The 22615-nt window shown below is 44.1% G+C and overlaps 1 protein-coding gene across 1 annotated transcript; it reads left to right on the top strand.

The window, feature by feature from the left end:
• Nucleotides 1–1147: 1147 nt before the first annotated feature.
• Nucleotides 1148–2326, top strand: LOC119296191 (classical arabinogalactan protein 9-like). Its single transcript, XM_037574573.1, has 2 exons — nucleotides 1148–2011; nucleotides 2111–2326. Exon 1 carries the CDS (start codon nucleotides 1219–1221, stop codon nucleotides 1906–1908), a length of 690 nt encoding a protein of 229 aa, XP_037430470.1. The 5' UTR covers nucleotides 1148–1218; the 3' UTR covers nucleotides 1909–2011; nucleotides 2111–2326.
• Nucleotides 2327–22615: the final 20289 nt, after the last annotated feature.

Here is a 22615-nt window from a genome sequence, read left to right as displayed (position 1 = left end):
AGCATGGTCGTGGACGGGTGGCGAGGGAGGCCGGATCCACAGCAGGGTCCCCGGGATCCGTCCCCTCTCCGGCAAGGAGGCGGCTTGGCGATGGCGGAGCGATGGTGGCGACGTGCGCCAGGGGCGGCGGGGTCTGGTGCGTGGTCGCCCCGATCTCGATCCAGATCGGGGGAGTGAGGGGAGAGTGGGGGAAGTGGGGATCGGGTGAGGGTTCAGTGGGCGAGGAGATAAGGAGGAGTGGGGGTCGGCTGGGCCGTGCGGGTGGGCTGCCCGACTGGGCCGGCCAGTTGGCCGGTGGGTCGAGGCCCGGTGGGAGGGGGAGGCCTTTTGGCCTTTTATTTATTATGTTATTTTACTTGTTCTTTTCTATTTTCTTTTAGTTCCTAATTATTTTAGTTGCACTTTATTTTTGGTTTAGTAAAATGTGAAAATAGCTCCAAAAATAGTGTGTCAAAATAATCCACTGTTCTAAGAAGTTTTACCTCAGAATAAAATTAGTTTAGTATTTGGTAAAATATATTAGGAGTATAACTAATTGTTTTGATGCTGTTTTAATCATTTTAGGGTATTTAAATATTTTATAAAGATGTTGTTACTCCACCAATAGTATCCATGATTTATTTGTCACATTAAGAACATTTTAGTTTTGACTTTTGAAAACTTTAATTGTTTGACTTGATTTTAAATTTGAATTTGAATCGTTTTTGAACCATCGCGAGATTAACAACAGTAACGGAGGTGACATGGCATCATTAGCAGAGGTTACTGTAGCTTGATTATCCGGGCGTCACAACGGCGGCCGCGGTAGGTGGGGACAGCGCGCGGCGGCCGCAGGAGGCGGGGACGGCTCGCGGCGGCAGCGGGAGGCGGAGACAACGGCGCGTTGGAAGGCGTCGGTGCGGGGTAACTTTTGCCTCCGGGCGGGAGGCTTATCTGGGCTATTTCTCTGATCGCTCTATAAAAGACTGAGAGTAACAGAATAATATTCTGTTACTAGTAACATAATTGCCCAGCTCTATACTAGTAACAGAATAATATATATAGGACAACACTATTTTGATCCTCAGATCAGAATAGTTATACTGATCACAACGATCCTATATAGGCCCGATGAAGATGTTCATGAGATCCAAAAGCCCGACCGAACCGGAGCGGAGCCCACCCATTCCTCCCCAACCTCCCACGTGTTTCCTCCTTTTCCCCGATTCACCTGCCGCCATGAGCACACCATGCGCCGCCCCACCGCCGCTCCCAGCCACCGTGCCACCCCGCCCCAGATCCTGCCGTCGCAGCGCCCCCACCCACGGATCTGGCTGTCGCGCCTCCCCGCTCCAACCCCAGCTTTCGGCCACGCGCAAGACTCCATCTGGCGGCGCCACGGCGACCTCCACCAACCAACCTCCGCTCGTCGGGATCCTTCGGCTGCGCGACAGCCACCAACCCGTGTCCCAAGACGCCGGGATCCTGCCACCGCGCGACCCTCCTCCACCTTCCACTGTGACCTTCCTCCACTTGCCACCACGACCTTCTCCCTTCCGCCGCGCGCCCATCGCCTCCGGCGGTTCCGCCTGCATCACCTCCACCTCTCATTGCCAGCCCCCGTGTGCGGCTCCCTCCAGTTCCCTCTGCGCCCGCCTCCAGCTGAATTTCCCCATCCCTGCTTCCTCCCGGCCCCGACGTCCCTGGTGTCGGCCACGTGCATCACCCCCAGACACACACCTCTCGGCGAGTGGAGCTCCCGCGTGCCGCCGCGTGGATGTAATTACCACTGCCTCCCAGCACGCAGATCGAGCCATGGCCGGCGAGATCGACCACGGCTGCGGCCTGAGTGCCCATCCATTCCTCCCCTGTAGCTTCCTCTCCTTCCTCGTCGTTGTCACCTGCTATTGGTTCCACGCCACGAGCTGACCCGTCTCAGGCCAGCGTCCCTGCGCCCAGCCGCTAACCGGTGACATGGTCGCCCGCTGCCGGCCTCCTCCGTCACGCTCGTGAGCTTCTCCTCGCCGACCAGGTTTGGGATCTCATACTACTTACGTTCGGCTCCTCTGCACTCTACAGTTCAGTTGCTACTGATGTTGTAGCTCCTAAATCTGTCCTCCACTTAATGCAGTGGTGATTCTCAAGCTCCCTACGATGATCAGCACGGAGAAGCCAGCACACAAGGGTGTCAGCACCGTGGAGGCAGGGAGCTTGCTTGCCTTGAAGATGACATGAAGGAAGAGACTATAATTGTCGCACGTTCATGAAGCCCTTGACTCAAGCATCAAAGAGAAATTAGTTGTTTAAGTAGCGGTGGAGGAATATGTGTGTCGATGCATGATTTGAGGCAAGAACTTTCTTTATAACTTTGATCTTGGAAGCAAGGCACTGACTGATTACTAATTTACTTCTCTGAACTTATCAAACAACTGCTACAGGTCCAGTGATGTATCGTTGCATCTTCCGACGGCCGACGATGTCGTTGCGGTGCGTTTGGCTTCACAATGCACAGCTGAGAAGGCAACTATGCTGACCGATAACCTGAATCTAAGGACTGCCGTCATGGCTCTTCTGGCATCGGTGCGGTAATTCTTTGGATTAATAACTTAATTAAGGGAGATGATAGACTACGTAACAACATGAAGGGACGAAAACGAGAGCCTTATACATTGAAAAAGACGATAGATTTTGATGTCTGAATTTGGTTTCTTCCCCTGTCCTAAAATTGTATCCAGATCAAATCGCCGATTCCTTGTATCTAGACCAAATCACCAATTCCTTTCCATGTCCTGTTTTGTATTGTTCTCTAAGTGATTTTGATGTCTGAAGTTCAACTGTATATGTAGGTGAAAAAACTGATGTTTTTGTCTCATTGGTTTCAGTTTCACAGGTTGGTTTTCTTTATCTCCAAAAGTGCATCAACGCTGTGGAGTATTTATTCTCGTGTTCTTGCATCATTCATTGAATCCTATGCGCCACTGTCACACACCTTCATGCCCGTCCCTGGATCAAGCGTCATCCGAGGTGCAGCACCGCCCTGGGCAGGTCGTGAGCACTCCTTCAGTCGTCACCTGCACATCGGCAGGAAATCCAGTGCCTTGATGCATCTTCCTCATATACATGAGCTCTTCTCTCCGGCCTCGTGTAACGACGCCGGCCGCTGAGTTGGACCCAAAAAAGTAGTGTGCGACTCACCCTTCCATCCCCTCTCTAGTTCTTCCATTGTTTTTGAGTTTTGGTCTGACTTGAAAAAGAGTATGTGTTTGGCAGCGACGGCATGGTCACCGTGAATAAATAAATTTTGATTGTAAGTTTCCACAAAATGCAGATTGTTCAGTCCAGTTTGACTCCAGGTTGAAGTTTGATGCATTGTACGTGATTGATGTACATTATATACTACTCCCTCCGTTCCGATTTGAACTAAAACCACGACGAGTAAATCGGAATGAGGGAGTATTATAAATGCATCAAATGTCCTGCCATTTGGATGTATTGTGCAGTCCAATGTGACTCCAGGTTGAGAGAACTGAGGAGCTGTTCCTAAAGCAGGTGGCTCGCTGCCGGCACTTGTCTATCTAGGGTTAGGGTTGCGATGGCGATTGGCGATCGTGAACTTCCGCCACTGCCGCCAGAGCCCTTCCCCGACGGGAGCGTCACGGACCGCCGGGAGAATCCCTCTCGGACTATGACTCCGATGTCCTCTGTGTCTACGAGTATCCGTCCCGTCCCGGGAACACATCTACGTGCGTCCAAGGAAACCAAAACCCTAGAGAAAGGTTTTTAACTAGAGAGATCAGATCGGATAGAGCTACTTCGCGACCGCGTCCGGCCCCCCCAAACGATCCAGATCCCGCCCCTGCACAGCCCTAGCTCAGGTTTCGCCCTCCTATGGAGAGAGCCGCGTCGGTCATGGAGGGTGGGGGTGATCATGGGGGAGTCGATGAGACTCCTACCCACCCGAAGCCCTTTGGTGCCGGCAGGCTCGTGGCGGTCAGGCGGGCGCCGGAACGGATTGAGACAAGGGAGGATGCTTCAGAGGATGGGAACTGGGACGGACCGACAGACGGAGGAGGGCTCCCGGAGGATGCTGAGAACCAGATCGATGGCGAGGTGGACATGGATGATGTGGCTTTCATCTCGGTTGATTTCGAGGAGGAGGAGGAAGAGGAGGAAGAGGGCGCGCGGGAGACGTGGAAGCTCATGAGCTTGTACAGATCGCAGAGACGGCCTAGTGCAAAAACCCTATCAAAACACTTTGAGAAGATCTGGCAACTCAGAACGGGGGTCGAGTTTCAACCGATCAGGAATAATTTCTACACCATCACCTTCTTCTCCGAGGGCGATTACAAGTTTGTCGTAAGAGGGGGTCCTTGGATCTATGACGGTGATGCGCTGCTAGTTGCACCGTTCGACAACGAGGCTAGGCCATCGAAGACCTAGTTGGACGCAGTTCCTGTCTGGGTGAGGGTTTTCGATATCCCGTGGAAAAAGCAGACGCGGGCATATGGCAATGCAGTAGGAGGGGCACTAGGGGAAGTACTGGAGGTGGATGCCCCGGAGAACGGCCATGGCACTAATGAGTTCTTGCGCATCCGCATCAAGCTGCCATATAACAAACGATTGCAGAAAGAGATAACGCTGGAATATAAGGCCAAGGGGGAGATCAAGCGTAGTACTTTCAAGCTCAAGTATGAAAGAGTCCCTCACTTTTGCTTCCACTGTGGTTTTATGGGACATGACAAGGATGCGTGCGAAAAGAGAAGAATAGGGATGGCTGCCAAAGGATATGATTCTACGCTCCGATGCTCCCCGTTCAAGAAGTTTGAGCAGAGGCCGGCGTATACCCCATCGCCGGGCCAACCGCGAGCCCGTAGGGCGATGGACTTCTCCCTGGGAAGTGCGGGATCTGCGTCGCAGTACTCGGCGCGATCTGAGACGAGCAGGAGCCAGCAACAACAACACCCCGTGATCCCCACCAGAGTAGATGCGCATGATGGTTTTGAGAACACTGAAGGTGTGGGGGCGGTGGAGGCGGATGTGCTACTGGCAAAGCATGTAGAGGGGTTCAGGGTGAGGCTTGATAAAGAGAAGCCGGAGTGCAGCAGGGTTCAACAAGTGAAGCTGCAGTTTGAAGCTAAGTCAGCGATCGGGACAGGGGCTCCACCAAAGCAACCCCGGAAGAAAACGACCGGGGGGCAAAAAAAGGTGCCAGCGGTCAAGAAGTGTGGCACGATGGTGAGGAGAGACACTCAACCTGGATGTGAGGACATGATTCCGGCGTTGCATGATCTGGACAACCTGGAGGTGTCGTTCGGGAGTGCTCGGGAGTCGATGGACTTTAATGATTCAGTATTGGGCAAGAGACATATGGAAAGCCTTAGGGGTCGTAACCTGATTGCACATGATGGCAATGCAGTAGTGCCGTTCGAGGATATGTCAGAGGGAGGAGATCAGAAAAGAGGGAAGGTAGGGGTGCAGCACGTCGACAATGAGGTTAGCAGCATGGAGCGTGAGGAGGATCGGGAGGCAACCAGCCATGGGGCCGCTGGTAAGCTGACGGGGCCAAGTGTGGCGCCCCGTCAGTCGCAATGAGTTGCTTATTCTGGAACTGTCGAGGGGCGGGGAACTCTCGTACAGTTCGTGACCTTCAGGCTCTTTGTCGAGCACATTCCCCGAAACTGGTGTTTTTATGTGAAACTAGACAGCCAAAACAGAAAATGGAGAGAGTACGTAACAGACTTGGACTGAAGGGTTTTGATGGTGTAAGTAGTCAAGGAAAAAGTGGCGGCCTAGCCTTGTACTGGGATGAAAACGTGACAGTCAACATTGAGGATGTTAATGAAAGATGGATAGATGCTTTCGTAAAATTGTCCGACGATGACCCGCTATGGCGGGTGACTTTTGTTTATGGAGAGCCAAGGGTGGAGAATAGACATCTCATGTGGGAGAGCTTATGCAGACTAAGAGGTAATTCAGATTTGCCTTGGCTGGTGGCAGGGGACTTCAATGAGGCGATGTGGGATTTTGAACATTTGTCTTCTACGCCCCGACCCCGAAATCAAATGGTCGCTTTCAGGGAATGCTTAGAGGTCTGCCAGCTTGCAGACTTGGGATTTGCGGGCCATCCGTTCACATATGATAACAAATGTGGTGGACGCGCCAACGTCCAAGTGCGGCTGGACCGGGCGATGGTGGATAGTCAGTGGCGTGATCAATTTTCGGAGTGTGAAGTGGCTCACCTCACGTCCCCTTGCTCGGATCACTGTCCCATCATCCTTAGATGTGCACGGGAGACTCGCGTGCGCATCGGAAAGACGCGGCGATATGAGGTTATGTGGGAAAGAGAACTGGCGTTGCCAGAGGTAGTCGAGGCGGCCTGGAAATCAGTCGGTGCAGAGAACCACCGGAGCAACATCAGCGCGGCCCTGCGGTCGACTTTGCTGGCGCTGCACAAGTGGAGCAGCAAGAAGGTGGGTAACATCACAAGGGAAATTGAGAAATCCAGAACAAGATTGGAGGAGCTTACCAACATGAATGCAGACCGTAATGATATACGGAAGGAATCTGATCATATGAACGAACTTTTGTACAAGGAGGAAATGATGTGGCTCCAGCGCTCGCGAGTAGAATGGCTAAAGCATGGTGATCGAAACACTAAGTTTTTTCACTGCAAGGCTAGATGGAGAGCACGCAAGAATAAATTCAAGGGTTTGCTTGATGCAGAGGGAAGATTCCAAACTGCTCATCACATTATGTCAGGTATGGCGCTCGCTTATTTTCAGAATCTCTTTGAAGCTGACCAAACCTTGCTCCCTGAGACTGTAGTACCGCTGTTTGCGGAGGTGATTACGGCTGAGATGAACACAAAGCTCTGTGGCCAGTTCTCTGACAAGGAGATCAGTGACGCGTTATTTCAGATAGGCCCCCTCAAGGCACCGGGACCGGACGGCCTCCCGGCCAGATTCTTTCAGCGCCATTGGAGCATTATTAAGGATGATATCATTGCAGCAGTACGCAAGTTCTTTGACACGGGGTTATGCCGGAGGGAGTGAATGATACTACAATTGTCCTCATTCCAAAAGTGGACAATCCTAAGACGATGCCGGAGTTTAGGCCCATCAGTTTATGCAACGTTGTGTACAAAATCATCTCAAAATGTCTGGTCAATCGGCTCAGGCCTATCCTTGGCGATGTAGTGTCTGAGGAGCAGAGTGCCTTTGTCCCAGGGAGGCTCATCACTGACAATGCCCTCATTGCATTTGAGTGTACACACTATATAAGGCAGGAAAAGGATCCGGAGAGGAGCTCTTGTGCGTATAAGCTGGACTTGTCAAAAGCGTACGATAGAGTGGATTGGAGATTTCTCGAGCAAGTGATGCAGAGAATGGGTTTTGCGAGCCAATGGGTGAAGTGGATTATGGCATGTGTCACCTCGGTTCGGTATTGCATAAATCTCAATGGAACCCTCTCAGATTCGTTTGCACCGACGCGCGGGCTTCGGCAGGGAGATCCCCTTTCCCCTTTCTTATTCCTTTTAGTGGCTGGCGGTCTTGCTGCCATCTTGCACCAGAAAGTGCAGGTGCAAGAGATCACGCCCGTAAGGGTATGCCCAAGGGCACCTGGCATCTCGCACTTGTTGTTCGCCGATGACACTTTGCTATTCTTTCGAGCGACGGTGGCTGAAGCCAACAACGTCAAGGAGGCTCTGAACTCTTATGCTCGAGCTACAGGCCAACTCATCAATCCACACAAATGCTCCATCTTGTTCGGGGAACACTACCCTGCTAATATCCGTGAGGAGGTCAAGCAAGTGTTGGAGGTATAGCAGCATAGCTTTGAAGAGCGCTATCTGGGGTTACCTACCCCATCCGGACGCATGACCAAAGATAAGTTTCAGAATATGCAACAGAAATTTACAAAGAGGATGGTGGAGTGGGATGCGGCACAATTACTTGCGCAAAGCGGGAGAGAAGTCTTGATCAAGTCAGTGGCCTTGGCGATCCCCACATACATTATGAGTGTGTTTCGCCTCCCTGCCTCCACCTGCGAGGATCTCATGCGGATGATACGCAACTTCTATTGGGGCGTGGAGAAGGGCAAGAAGAAGATGCATTGGAAGGCGTGGACCCACCTAATCAAACCAAAAGCACAAGGGGGGCTCGGGTTCCGTGATCTTAGGCTCTTCAATCAGGCGCTACTGGCACGGCAAGCTTGGAGGCTGCTGTCCAATCCGGACAGCTTGTGCGCGCGTCTCCTTAAGGCACGGACTACCCCAATGGGGAGCTGGAGGACACGGTCTTTTCGTCGGGGGCTTCTGCCTCTTGGCAAGGGGTGCAACATGGGCTGGATTTGTTGAAGCAAGGGCTAATCTGGCGAGTGGGGAACGGTGAGTCTATTCGTATATGGCGCGATAGCTGGATTCCGAGGAGGGGCTCAGGCAAACCCATCACCCCGCAGGGCAGATGCAGAGTGCGGCGAGTCGCAGATCTCCTGGACAATCATGGTGCCTGGAAGACGGCAGTGATCAACCAAATTTTCTACCCGGTTGATGCGGAAGAGATACTGAAAATTAGAACGTTGCCCCGGTTAGGTGAAGACATTATCGCATGGGCTCCAGAGAGGAGCGACACCTTCATGGTTCGGAGTGCTTATCGACTAGCTCTGGAGGCTTGGTTGGGGCCCTCATCAGTCGCGGCGAGCAGGGCACCGGACGGGCGACGGGCCGTCTGGTCCTACATATGGAGGTGCCCTGCTCCTCCTAAGGTGCGCACCTTTATTTGGCGACTCGTCACTAATTGTCTACCCACCTGGGTGAACAAGAAACGTCGGGGTCTTGAGGTTTCTGACTTGTGCCCTCTCTGTGCTTCCGAGCCGGAGGATACGTTTCATGCGTTTTGCAGGTGCCCACGGGCCGTCGGGCTATGGCAAGCTATGGAAGAACACTGGCGCATCCCTGGGGTGCGGTCATTCAGGAGGACGGGATCGGAGTGGCTCGCCCAAAGCCTTTGCGACCTCCCGGACCAGGAACGAATGGAGTTGATGATGCTGCTATGGCGCTGCTGGCACGTTCGAAATGAAATCACTCACGACAAGAAGCCGGCCCCAGTCGAGGTTTCCTGCCGCTTTCTGTTGAGCTACGTGGAATCCATCATCGGGGCGCATAACCGGACTGAAGCCGATCCGGTGAAGGGCAAGCAATCGATGGAGATGCTGCACTCGATGGCGCCAGTTCACGCCCAGGAAAGCAGCTCGTCCCCGGTCAGATGGTCCCCTCCCCCGGCGGGCTGGGCCAAACTCAACGTCGATGGGTCCTTTTGCCCCACGACGGGATCGGCTGGAGCAGGCATGGTGCTCCGGGACAATGCGGGAACGATTATCTTCTCTTCATGCCGCCAACTTCGAACTTGTGCAGATGCCTTGGAGGCGGAGCTGGCCGCGTGTATGGAGGGCTTAAACCTGGCAATCCAGAGCCGATGCCGGTGGAGATTGAGACCGACTGCCTAGTGGGCATCAATATGCTGAGGGGTAATTCTGTCGATCGATCCCGTTATGCTATGTTGATTGATCAAACCAAGCGCTTCATGTCTGCTAGCCGAGAAGTGAGATTAGCTCACATCTCCCGTGATCAAAATAAAGTTAGCCACTACCTTGCAACCTTTGGTAGAGTAGAAGAGCGCACTGCTGTGTGGCTCGGTTCTGGTCCAGGCGATGTGCCGGATCTTTGTAAGCAAGACCTTCTATCTGGGTAATCAATAAAGTTTTACCCTTCGCAAAAAAAAACAATGTGACTCCAGGTTGAAGATTGTAGTAGTATATAAAACTATGTACACTCTCGTGCTGGAAAATTACAGCGGCGTGCAGTCGAGCCTCCAACAAATAGAGCAAGTGGAGATGAAAAAAAAAACGAAGCCACTCTACTACTTCTATATGAAAAAAGGAGCTCACCTAAAAAACTGGATGTTCATTAATTAAAAAGAGTAGTTAAAAGTACAACACTATGATGTTTCTAAAAAAATCTAGTTCCTTTTATTGTTTTAATATTCAAAAAAATGTTCGGTTTTATTTCCTCCATATCTAAAACACAAATGTAGAAGTTCAAAAAACATTTAGCAAGAAGTTTGGAAAAATACTTAAAAAATGTTTATAAAAAATGACTTTCCTCATTTGTAAAAAAAATACGAGAAGTTCATATAAAAATGGAAACATTTCAAAAAATTTTATAAAACATGATTTTCCCCATATAAAAAAACCTAGAAGTTCGAATTAAAACAACAGAGCGGTTCAATGCTTAACAACAAATATAATTTTTTTCATGTTACTGACCAATAAAACTAAGAAGTTCAAATTGAATTCTACATTTGTGTACTATGAAAGCAAAAATGGATGTTTGTAACTTTATGTATTGAATCCTACATTTGTATGCTAATATTTTTAGTGAAGTATGATTGAAAAAAAATGTGAAGTATGATTCAGGAAACATACTTCATGGACATTCTTCAACATAGATTCAGGGTACAAATGTTATCTTGTATTTTTGTAAATGCATGTAGCATACCAAGTGTATATGTATTGTTGTGTGTAATTTTCTTGAATTTCAGTAGCATGCGAAGTTCATGTTTCAGAAATTCATAAGTTCACGTGTACTACATACTGAAGAAATTCATCAATGAAATAAAAGGACCGCCTATGTCATTTCACCGACAACAAAAAATTCCAAAAATGTCGCGAGACAAAAATGCAAAACTTCAGAAGATATAACATAGTAAGTTCGTAGAAAAGGTGGAAAAAATAATTATGTTTTGTAAGTTTAACCATTTCTAAAAAATACCTTCAAGTTCAAGTTTTAATAATAGGGTGGCACAATGTTTATTACAAACCTGTAATTTTCCCCGTTACCATAGAATAAAAAAATGGTGTTTCTAGTTTTTAATAAACAATTGGAGAAGTTCAAATTTAAATAATATAGAAGTTCAAATTAAAAAAACCAAGTAGTTTAAAAAGTTTGTAAACATGGATTTGCCCCCTTTTTTTAAGATCTGGAAGTTAAAATTTAAAGAAGTGAGTGGTTCGATGTTTATTACACAACTAGGACATTTCCCTATACTAATGGATAACACCAAAAAGTCCTAATTAAAAATATGAAGTTGTTTGATGTTTATAAAAATCTTAGATTTTCCCCGATACTAAAGATACACAATGATATTCAAAATACAAAAGATAGAGCGGTTCAATGTCTATAAAAAACTCAGATATTTTCACGTAACCAAGAGAAGTTCACATTGATAACTACCAGAAGTTCACGTACTACACGGTGTGCATTTTGTATTAAAAAAGAATGAAAAAGCAAGGGCTAAATTTTTTGTTGCTGGAAGTTCAATTGCTTGGCACGAGAAAGTTCAAAAATTCTTGTGAGAGAGTTTGAACAAAAATATGTGACAGAAGTTCAAGATGAAAACAGCAGGGAGTTCAACTACTATACGAAATGCGTTTCAGATAGGAATATAAAAATATAAAACAAAAGGCTTAAAAGGTTTGTTGTAAGAAGTGCACGTTCTTATCTCGGTGAAGTTCAAGATCTCTAGTGCGAGATGTCCGACCTTCAATTACATGTAAAAAACAGGCAAAAAACGACGTTGTTTTTGCCATTTTTAAAACTGCTCTCAAACAACAAAAAATTGTAATGTTTGTCTACATGAAAAAGATGCTCCTATTCATAAGCTTTCCAATGGTATATTGTATGCTATACTCCGATGAATGGTTTAAAAGTTTTTATGTATACCATTAAAAACACATTATTATGCTTTCAACAAAATATTTTGAACCGTCGCAAGTATGGAAAACGGATCAACACGAAAAGGTTGTGTATTTTCAACAGTTTTCCATCGTTATATCATTTTCTCAATTCCGGTAAGTGATTTGGGAGTTACGGGCAAAAAACAGCATGTCAAAAACAGAGTGAAGTTTAGACACACATGCCCTAAAAGTTCAACTACTTCACGCAGTGCATTTCTGTTCGCGGTGAAGGCAGAAATCATGCTCTCGTCATTTTCTAATTTACTTCAAAACGGCAGGAATATCATTTGTGTAAGTTCTAGTCCTCAGTCGGAGAAAGTTAAAAAAATTATTGTGAGAGAGGTTTGTACAAAAGGAATATCATTTGTGTAACACCGATGAATTGATGAGAAAATTACAAACAAAAATACGTCACAGAAGTTCAACATGAAAACAACAGGAAGTTCAAATACTACACTGAATGAATTTCAGATGAAAAACTTTTAAAACCGCCACGAGTATGAAAAAATGATCAACACGGGAAAGTTGCGTATTTACAATAGCTTTCCATCTGGATATCGCTTGCTCAATCCCGGTGAGTAGATGGAGAGCTACGAGACAAAAACACGTGAAAAATAGAGTGAAGTTCAGGTAGACATGCCGAGAAGTTCAAGTTCTTCACGCGGTGCATTTTCGGAGAATCTGTTTCACGACAAAGGAAGAACGCACGATCTCTCTGTTTTCAAAATTACTTGAAAACGGCTAGGAATCAGAGAAAACCATCAACATGAAAAAGTTTCGCATTTTCCGTAGCTTTTCAATGGTATATTATTTGCCCCATTCCGATAAAGTTTGTAGAAATTACGGCCAAAAAACTTTTTTAGCCATTTTCAAAATTGACTTAAAACCGTAAGGAATTTTGAGAAACAATAGATACAAAAAAGTTTTGCATTCCGTCAAGATTTCCAACGCCATATTATTTGCCGCATTCGGACGTACGGTTCAAAAATTAGCTCGAAAATACAAATTCGGAGGAACTTGTATCGTTTTCTGAATTACTTTTCAACTGTTCAAAATTAGAAAAAACTTTCAACATGAAAAAGTATCGCATTTTCATAAGCTTTCTAACGCCATATCATTTGCCTCAATTGGATTAACCGTTTAGAAATAACATAAAAAAAATACAAACTCGGCTTTTCGGTTTGTGAAATTTATGATCCAAATTACTCTTTAACCATAGGGAATTATAGAAAACAATCAACATGTGGAAGGAGCGGTTTTGCAGCAGCTTTCCAATGCCATATTATTTGCCTCATTCCGATAAACGGTTTAGAAATGTGATCGAAAATACGATTCACGGTCTTTATATGAAGAGAAAAAGGTTTTCAAAACTGATCTTAAACCGCTTACATTTTGCCAAAAATTCAACTTGGGTCATGATACCCGTGTCCATAGCTTTCCAACGATATATCTCAAGCCTCATTTGGACACTTTTTAGCTGAAGTTCAACCTAGTACTCGGGGAAGGTCAGGTTGGGTAACTCAGGAAGTTCAGGTTGTGATTAGAATATTATTCTGATCCCGTGATTAGAATAGTGTTTATGTGTGTGTGTGTGTGTGTGTAGGGCTAGACAAGATGCAACAAGATGCCAGTACAGGTGATGCCTGCTTCCCACACTAATTACTAGCCACACCAAGTTTTTCAGATCTAGGTTTGAATGAAGATAGATACCACGTTTGTGTCAGTTCATTAGTGCTGCTATGCTCTGCCTACATGTTACACTATTGGGTTCATTAGTACTACATGTGTGCTGCATCAGTGACACATGTTCCTGTGATGCACAAGCTGACAGTACATTGCAAATGCTTGCATCTGTTCATTACACCCCTGCCACTTGATGCACAATTTCGATGTTGAGGTTACTGTCAGTACCTCTAATATGGTAGCTTCAGTTCAAGTAAAAAAAAACTTATGCATCAGTCCAAGTAGCTAGTACTAAGGTTGAGCTACCACTGAAAGTTGTATATTGTTATTTCTAAGAGTACATGTCATGTAGTTGCGTCAGTTCGAATGAGTAAAAATACTGTTGCTGAAAAATATACAATTTGTTACACAGTAAGTTCAATGATATAGAAACTAGGAGTACTTGTAATGTAGATGCATAAGTTCTAGATGAAAAAAATAAGAGAAGACATTCGTTCATGTTTATATATATCCACATTGTTTCAAATTTCAATGTTCAGTTTGCAAGCAGTGCACCATATGTTTGTGCATCTATTCTAGAGAAAAAAAATGAAAAAAAACTGTACATAGCAGATGCATCAGTGCTAAAAATTTTACATCAGTACATCAGTTCTTAAGATGTCCATACGTCAGTTCGACTGAAACTACGTCAGATTACAAAAAGGGGCAAGTTCAACTTGTACGTTACCTTTAGTACATGACATGTTACCCATATCATGTACATGAGAAAATGCAGAAAAGATTAATCCCAACACTGTTGAATGTCATTGTAGAAACAAGCAAGGCGGCACACACATGGAGGGTTTGATGATCTAGGCAGATATGAGGCACCGCCTGGTTGGGTAACACCAAAAATAGCACCTAGATACTTCAACAATACAGGCATATTTCAAGCTACACCAGAATCATCAGAAGCACGGTCTAGTTCTTCTCTGCAGCAAACACTGATTGTTAGGTATACAAGCTTTGCCACTACTGGGGTGCAACAATGTCTGCAATGTCCCCAGAAACAAATATTTTCCTTCCCTAGCACATGTAGAAAGGCAAGGACACCCAGGCTTCCACCAGTCGCTCCATCAACAGCAATCATCCGTGCTGCAAAAGCGGTTGCGACGGGAAGACCAGGCGAAAGAGACATGAATGTTCACCACTCTAGGAGGGTGCAGAGTACAAGATATGAGCCATATAGACAGGAGAAACCTCACAATGAATCTGAGGCAAGACGGCCGTACAATGAGACAGAGAGCTTCATCAACATTGCTCCCTCCAAGAGATGCATTGTTGCATGTGCCAAGGGTGACACCACCCGCGCCCATACACGAGGGTGAATAGCAAACACCGGATGCAGCACAAAGCTATACACATGTAAGTATCCATTAAGAAAAAAAACATACAAGCACAGTCCACCCCTAGTACTATGATAACACCATCTAACATTTTCATCACTGTGTTTTTGTTTGCTCACTATTGCGTGCATCCACCTAACATTGAAGCTTACGTTCTACCAAGGCTAGAGATGCGCTTTGAATGTTTCAAAGAAGCAAAGGACTTCTACAACGTCTATGCAAAGCACGCGAGTTTTGCTGTCAAGGAAGGCCCGAAGGTTGATAACAGAATCTACCTTTATTGCACGTGTTATGGAGTCTATGAATCGAAGGTGTCAGAAGCAAATAGACAGCGGAACAAGACCACAACCAGGACTAACTGCGGGGCTAAAATGAGGATGAAGAGGGAAAATGATGGAACACTTGTCTTAAAAGAGATAATCTGGGAACACAACCACAAGCTACAACTCACCCCAGAAATGCTTGTCTTTTTGCACTCCCGCAAAAACTTTGACAAGACGATCTGGGAGTACATCAAGTACATGCAGCTCAAAGGCATTGAACACGCGCAAATCATGAGCATACTGGGTGGTGATGACCCCGGTAGCTACTTCCTCAAAATGAATGCCAAAGACCTAATTAACATGTAAGTACAAACTTGCTCTCCTCCCAAAAACCCCCTCCATCCTTTTTCAACTGTCAGTACAAATATATTACGCAATGCATTACCTGGTGTCAGTTCAACATGCATTTTTGCAGTAACTATTCACTTTTAATATGAAGCAAAGCAAAGAATTCAAGGATGGATGACGAGGACGATGTCCTGAAGACTGTCAACTTCTTTAGGGAGATGGAAGCAATAAACAGGGAATTCTTCTGCGACATACAACTTGATGAGTCAGACAGAGTGAACAACATATTCTGGGCGAACGCGAGCTGCCGAGGGGCATATCAAGACTTTGGTGACTGTGTGACGTTTGACACCACGTATAAGACCAACAAATACCATATGCCACTTGGAGTGTTTGTGGGTACTAACAACCACTTTCTTACTACAATCTTTGCTTTCGCCCTGATAAGAGATGAGGATGCAGATTCATTCAGATGGCTTTTCAAAACATTTTTAAAATGCATGAGAGGGAAGGCTCCTACATGCATCCTCACAAGTACAACTGCAATAAAAAACCTAACCCTAAACCCACCCACCCCCCCTAAAAAGGAAAATAACATAGTAAAAATGTTGTGTCAGTTCTATTTGTATATATGCACAACCATCTGCTGACCGCTCTGAGTCTATTTTCTCATTACCAGACCAGTGCCCGGCAATGGCTTTGGTGATCCTAGATGTTTGCAAGAACACAATACATAAGCTATGCCGCTGACACATTATGAAGAAGTTTAGTGAACACCTCGCGTACCTGTACAACCTCCAAAAAACCTTTAAGGATGAATTCACAGCAATCCTCAACTAGCCCCTGATGCCAACTGAGATACGTACAACCTCCATGATGATGCCACGATGGTGGAAATGTGGAACGAGCGCGAGAGATGAATATCAGCTTACTTCAAAGAAATTTTCTGTGCCAGAATGACATCGACACAACAGAGTGAGAGCATGAACTATGTGCTGAAGAAGAACTACGTATGTGAGAGACAAAACCTGCACCAGTTTGTCATCCAGGTAAACACCTGCGTCAAAAACAAGAGGCAGTCAGAAAACCAGGAGACAATGGGTAACCGGTTATAGCTCTATTGCTACGTCTTGAGCTTGCTTGGTTTTCCTTGAAGAGGAAAGGGTGATGCAGCAAAGTAGCATAAGTATTTCCCTCAGTTTTTGAGAACCAAGGTGTCAATCCAGTAGGAGGCTCCTCAAAAGTCCCACGCACCTACACAAACAAACAAGAACCTCGCAACCAACGCAATAAAGGGGTTGTCAATCCCTTCACGGCCACTTGCGAAAGTGAGATGTGATAGAGATAATATGATAAGATAAATATTTTTGGTATTTTTATGATATAGATTGGAAAAGTAAAGATGCAAATAAAAGTAGATGGTAAACTTATATGATAAAAGATAGACCCGGGGGCCATAGGTTTCACTAGTGGCTTCTCTCAAGATAGCATAAGTATTACGGTGGGTGACCAAATTACTGTCGAGCAATTGATAGAAAAGCTTATAGTTATGAGATTATCTAGGCATGATCATGTATATAGGCATCACGTCCGTGACAAGTAGACCGACTCCTGCCTGCATCTAGAGTATTAAGTTCACAAAGAATAGAGTAACGCATTAAGAAAGATGACATGATGTAGAGGGATAAACTCATGCAATATGGTATAAACCCCATCTTTTTATCCTCGATGGCAACAATACAATACGTGCCTTGCTGCCCCTGCTGTCACTGGGAAAGGACACCGCAAGATTGAACCCAAAGCTAAGCACTTCTCCCATTGCAAGAAAGATCAATCTAGTAGGCCAAACCAAACTGATAATTCGAAGAGACTTGCAAAGATAACTTAATCACACATAAAAGAATTCAGAGGAGATTCGCATATTTCACATAGATAAAGTTGATAATAAACCCACAATTCATCGGATCTCGACAAACACACCACAAAAAGAGTTACATCGAATAGATCTCCAAGAAGATCGAGGAGAACTTTGTATTGAGATTCAAAGAGAGAGAAGAAGCCATCTAGCTAATAACTATGGACCCGAAGGTCTGTGGTAAACTACTCACAACTCATCGGAAGGGCCTTGGAGATGATGTAGAGGCCCTCCGTGGTCGATTCCCCCTCCGGTGGGGCGCCGGCGAAGGCTCCAAAATGGGATCTCGCTGATACAGAAGGTTGCGGCGGTGGAATTAGATTTTCGTGGTGCTCCTGGATGTTTTCTGGGTACGTGGGTATATATAGGAGGAAGAAGTAGGTCGGTGGACGCTCGAGGGGACCACGAGGGTGGGGGCGCGCCCACCCCCAGGGGGTGTGCCGGGCACCCTCGTGGCCGCCTCCTCTGTTGCTTGACGTCCACTCCAAGTCCCCTGGATCACATTTGTTCCAAAAAGATAACTCCCGAAGGTTTCATTCCGTTTGGACTCCTTTTGATATTCCCTTTCTTCGAAACACTGAAATAGGCAAAAAAACAGCAATTCGGGCTAGGCCTCCGGTTAGTAGGTTAGTCCCAAAAATGATATAAAAGTGTAAAGTAAAGCCCATAAACATCCAAAACGGGTAATATAATAGCATGGAACAATCAAAAATTATATATACATTGGAGACATATCAAGCATCCCCAAGCTTAATTCCTGCTCATCCTCGAGTACGTAAATGATAAAAACAGAATTTTTGATGTGGAACGCTACCTAGCATAATTCTCAATGTAATTTTCATTTATTGTGGCATGAATGTTAAGATCCAAATGATTCAAAATAAAAGTTCATATTGACATAAGAAATAGTAATACTTCAAGCATACTAATAAAGCAATCATGTCTTCTCAAAATAACATGGCTAAAGAAAGTTATCCCTACAAAATCATATAGTCTGGCTGTTGCTCTATCTTCGTCACACAAAGTATTTAATCATGCACAACCCCGATGACAAGGAAAGCAATTGTTTCATACTTTAGTAATCTCAAAAAATTTCAACTTTCACGCAATACATGAGCGTGAGCCATGGACATAGCACTATATGTGGAATAGAATGGTGGTTGTGGAGAAGACAAAAAAGGAGGAAGATAGTCTCACATCAACTAGGCGTACCAGCGGGCTATGGAGATGCCCGTTAATAGATATCAATGTGAGTGAGTAGGGATTGCCATGCAACGGATGCACTAGAGCTATAAATGTATGAAATCTCAACAAAAGAAACTAAGTGGGTGTGCATCCAACTTGCTTGCTCATGAAGACCTAGGGCATTTTGAGGAAGCCCATCATTGGAATATACAAGCTAAGTTCTATAATGAAAAAATCCCACTAGTATATGAAAGTGACAACATAGGAGACTCTCTATCATGAAGATCATGGTGCTACTTTGAAGCACAAGTGTGGTAAAAAGGATAGTAGCATTGTCCCTTCTCTCTTTTTCTCTCATTTTTTATTTGGCCTTTCTCTCTTTTTTTGGCCTTTCTCCCCTTTTTTTATAAAGTCCGAAGTCTCATCCCGACTTGTGGGGGAATCATAGGGTCCATCACCCTTTCCTCACTTGGAACAATGCTATAATAATTAAGATCATCACACTTTTATTTACTTACAACTTGATACTTAGAACAAGATATGACTCTATATGAATGCCTCCGGTGGTGTACCGGGATATGCAATGAATCAAGAGTGACATGTATGAAAAATTATGAAGGTGGATTTGCCACAAATACGATGTCAACTACATGATCATGCAAAGAGCAATATGACAATGATGATACATGTCATAATAAACGATACGGTGGAAAGTTGCATGGTAATATATCTCAAAATGGCTATGGAAATGCCATAATAGGTAGGTATGGTGGTTGTTTTGAGGAAGGTATATGGTGGGTGTATGGTACCGGCAAAAGTTGCGCAGCACAAGAGAGGATAGCAATGGTGAAAGGGTGAGAGTGCGTATAATCCATGGACTCAACATTAGTCATAAAGAACTCATATACTTATTGAAAAAATCTACAAGCCATTGAAAACAAAGTACTACGCGCATTCTCCTAGGGGGATAGATTGGTAGGAAAAGACCGTCACTCGTCCCCGATGGCCACTCATAAGGAAGACAATCAATAAATAAAATTGTGCTCCAACTTCATCACAAAGCGGTTCACCATACGTGCATGCTATGGGAATCACAAACTTCAACACAAGTATTCTTTAAATTCCTACCCAACTAGCATGACTCTAATATCACCACCTCTATATCTCAAAACAATTATGAAGTATCAAATTGATCATAGCATCCAATTCACTTTCTATGATAGTTTTTATTATACCCAACTTGGATGCCCATCATTCTAGGACCAATTTTATAACCATAGTAAATACCATGATGTTCTAAGAGACTCTCAAAATAATATAAGTGAAGCATGAGAGATCAACAATTTCTACAAAATTAAGCCACCGTCGTGCTCTAAAAGATATAAGTGAAGCACTAGAGCAAAAATTATCTAGCTCAAAAGATATAAGTGAAGCACATAGAGTATTCTAATAAATTCTAAATAAAGTGGGATTATCCCAAAAGGTGTGTACAGCAAGGATGATTGTGGTAATCTAAAAAGCAAAGACTAATATCATACAAGACGCTCCAAGCAAAACACATATCATGTGGCGAATAAAAATATAGCTCCAAGTAAAGTTACCGATAGACGAAGACGAAAGAGGGGATGCCTTCCGGGGCATCCCCAAGCTTAGGCTTTTGGTTATCCTTGAATATCTTGGGGTTCCATGGGCATCCCCAAGCTTAGGATCTTGCCACTCCTTATTCCATGGTCCATCAAATCTTTACCCAAAACTTGAAAACTTCACAACACAAAACTCAACAGGAAATCTCATAAGCTCCGTTAGTGCAAGAAATAAAAACCACCACATAAGGTACTGTAATTAACTCATTCTTTATTTATATTGGTGTTAAACCTACTGTATTCCAACTTCTCTATGGTTCATACCCCTTGATACTAGCCATAGATGCATCAAAATAAGCAAACAACACACGAAAAACAGAATCTGTCAAAAACAGAACAGTCTGTAGCAATCTGTAACTCTCGAATACTTATGGAACTCTAAAAATCCTACCAAAATAGGAAGTCCTGGAAAATTTGTCTATTGATGTACAGCAAAAAGAATCAACACAAAATCACGTTTATGTGAATTACTAAAATTACTTTTGTGCGCGCAAAGTTTCTGTTTTTCAGCAGAATCAAATTAACTATCACCGTAGGTTATCCTATAGGTTCTACTTAGCACAAACACTAATTAAAACATAAAAAAACATCTAAAAAGAATATAGATGAAATAGTTATTACTAAACAGGAACAAAAAGCAAGGAACAAAAATAAAATTGGGTTGCCTCCCAACAAGCGCTTTTCTTTAAAGCCTCTAGCTAGGCATCGAATTTCAATGATGCTCACATGAAAGACAAGAATTGAAGCACAAAGAGAGCATCATGTAGCATATGAAAATCACATCTAAGTCTAACATACTTTGTATGCATAGGCATATTGTAAGCAAATAAATTATCAAGGCAAGCAAAAAACTAGCATATGCAAGGAAGAACAAAGAAATGATAGCAATCTCAGCATGAAGAGAGGTAATTTAGTAACATGAAAATTTCTACAACCATATTTTCCTCTCTCATAATAATTACATGTAGGATCATAAGCAAATGCAACAAAATAGCTATCACATAAAATATTTTCAACACGATCCACATGCATGCGAAGTTGACACTCTTCCAAAATAGTGGGATTAACATTAACTAAAGTCATGACCTCTCCAAGCCCACTTTTATCTAAAACTTCATAAGATTGAACATTATCCAAATATGTGGGATCTAAAGTTGACACTCTTCCAAACCCACTTTCAGTATTATTGCAAACATTATTGTCAATCTCATATTCATCATGGGGCTTAAATAAATTTTCGAGATCATAAGAAGAATCACCCCAATCATGACCATTGCAACAAGTAGTAGACATAGAAAAACTAGCATCCCCAAGCTTAGGGTTTTGCATATTATTAGCACAATTGACATCAAGAGAATGTAGTGTAAAATCATTGCAATCATGCTTTTCATCGAAGGAACTATCAAGTATGGGTGCAATAGCAACGATCTCATGTTTAACATAAGGAACTATAGCAAATTCATCTTCATAAATATTGGCATCATGGCCACAAGAATAGCAAGCATCATGTTCATCAAGGGATATTTCAATCAAATCATCGGAATCATAATTATCTATAGATTCATGCATATCATTACTTTCTTCAGAAGCAACGGTCATTCTTTCAATAAATTCTTTGACATAGACATTATGAGCATAGTTTTCATAGCAATATTTAAGTATGTCAAAATTTTCAGATTCATAGAGAGTAATATCATACTTTTCAATCAAAGAAGCAACTTCATAAGCACCCTTAAAAGCAACAAATTCTTCAATTTGTTCGATATCATAGTAACTATAAACACCCTTTGCATAAGAAGATATGATTTCATTGGGGTGATTTTTAGAGAAGGTGTTTTTTAGGGTTCTTAGAGCAACAAGTAAAATCACAAATTTCACAAAGATTCCAAGCATAACACAACAATCTGTTTATTTGATCCCATAAGATTCTCCCTTTTTCAGACAAACAGTGACGCACAAAATGAGCATGCTCATCTAAAGATTTACCATCAACTAGGCTAGTTGGGGTTTCAACACGAGCGCATAAGGATCGAAGATGATCCAAGTAGAACACTTTAAGTGGATCCATGTCAATAGATTTTTAGCAAGCAAAGATGCAAGCAAATAGAAGGCACATGGAAACACAAACAAAAATGCATACGGGAAGAAGGCGAATAAAATGGCAAGGGTGAAGTGGGGGAGAGGAAAACGAGAGGCAAATGGTAAATAATGAATGCGAGGGAGATGAGTTTGTGATGGGTACTTGGTATGCCTTGACTTGAGCAAAGACATCCCCGGTAACGGCGCCAGAAACCCTTCTTTCTACATCTTGAGCTTGTGTTGGTTTTCCTTGAAGAGGAAAGGGTGATGCAGCAAAGTAGCATAAGTATTTTCCTCAGTTTTTGAGAACCAAGGTATCAATCCAGTAGGAGGCTCCTCAAA

This window comes from Triticum dicoccoides, chromosome 4B (genome assembly GCF_002162155.2).
Source record: "Triticum dicoccoides isolate Atlit2015 ecotype Zavitan chromosome 4B, WEW_v2.0, whole genome shotgun sequence".
NCBI lineage: Eukaryota > Viridiplantae > Streptophyta > Magnoliopsida > Poales > Poaceae > Triticum > Triticum dicoccoides.
This window is presented reverse-complemented; position numbering and strand designations above follow the sequence as displayed.

Bases quoted from the DNA above. Each gene is read 5' to 3' on its own strand.
- LOC119296191 (XM_037574573.1), top strand. From the start codon at position 1,219: ATGAGCACACCATGCGCCGCCCCACCGCCGCTCCCAGCCACCGTGCCA.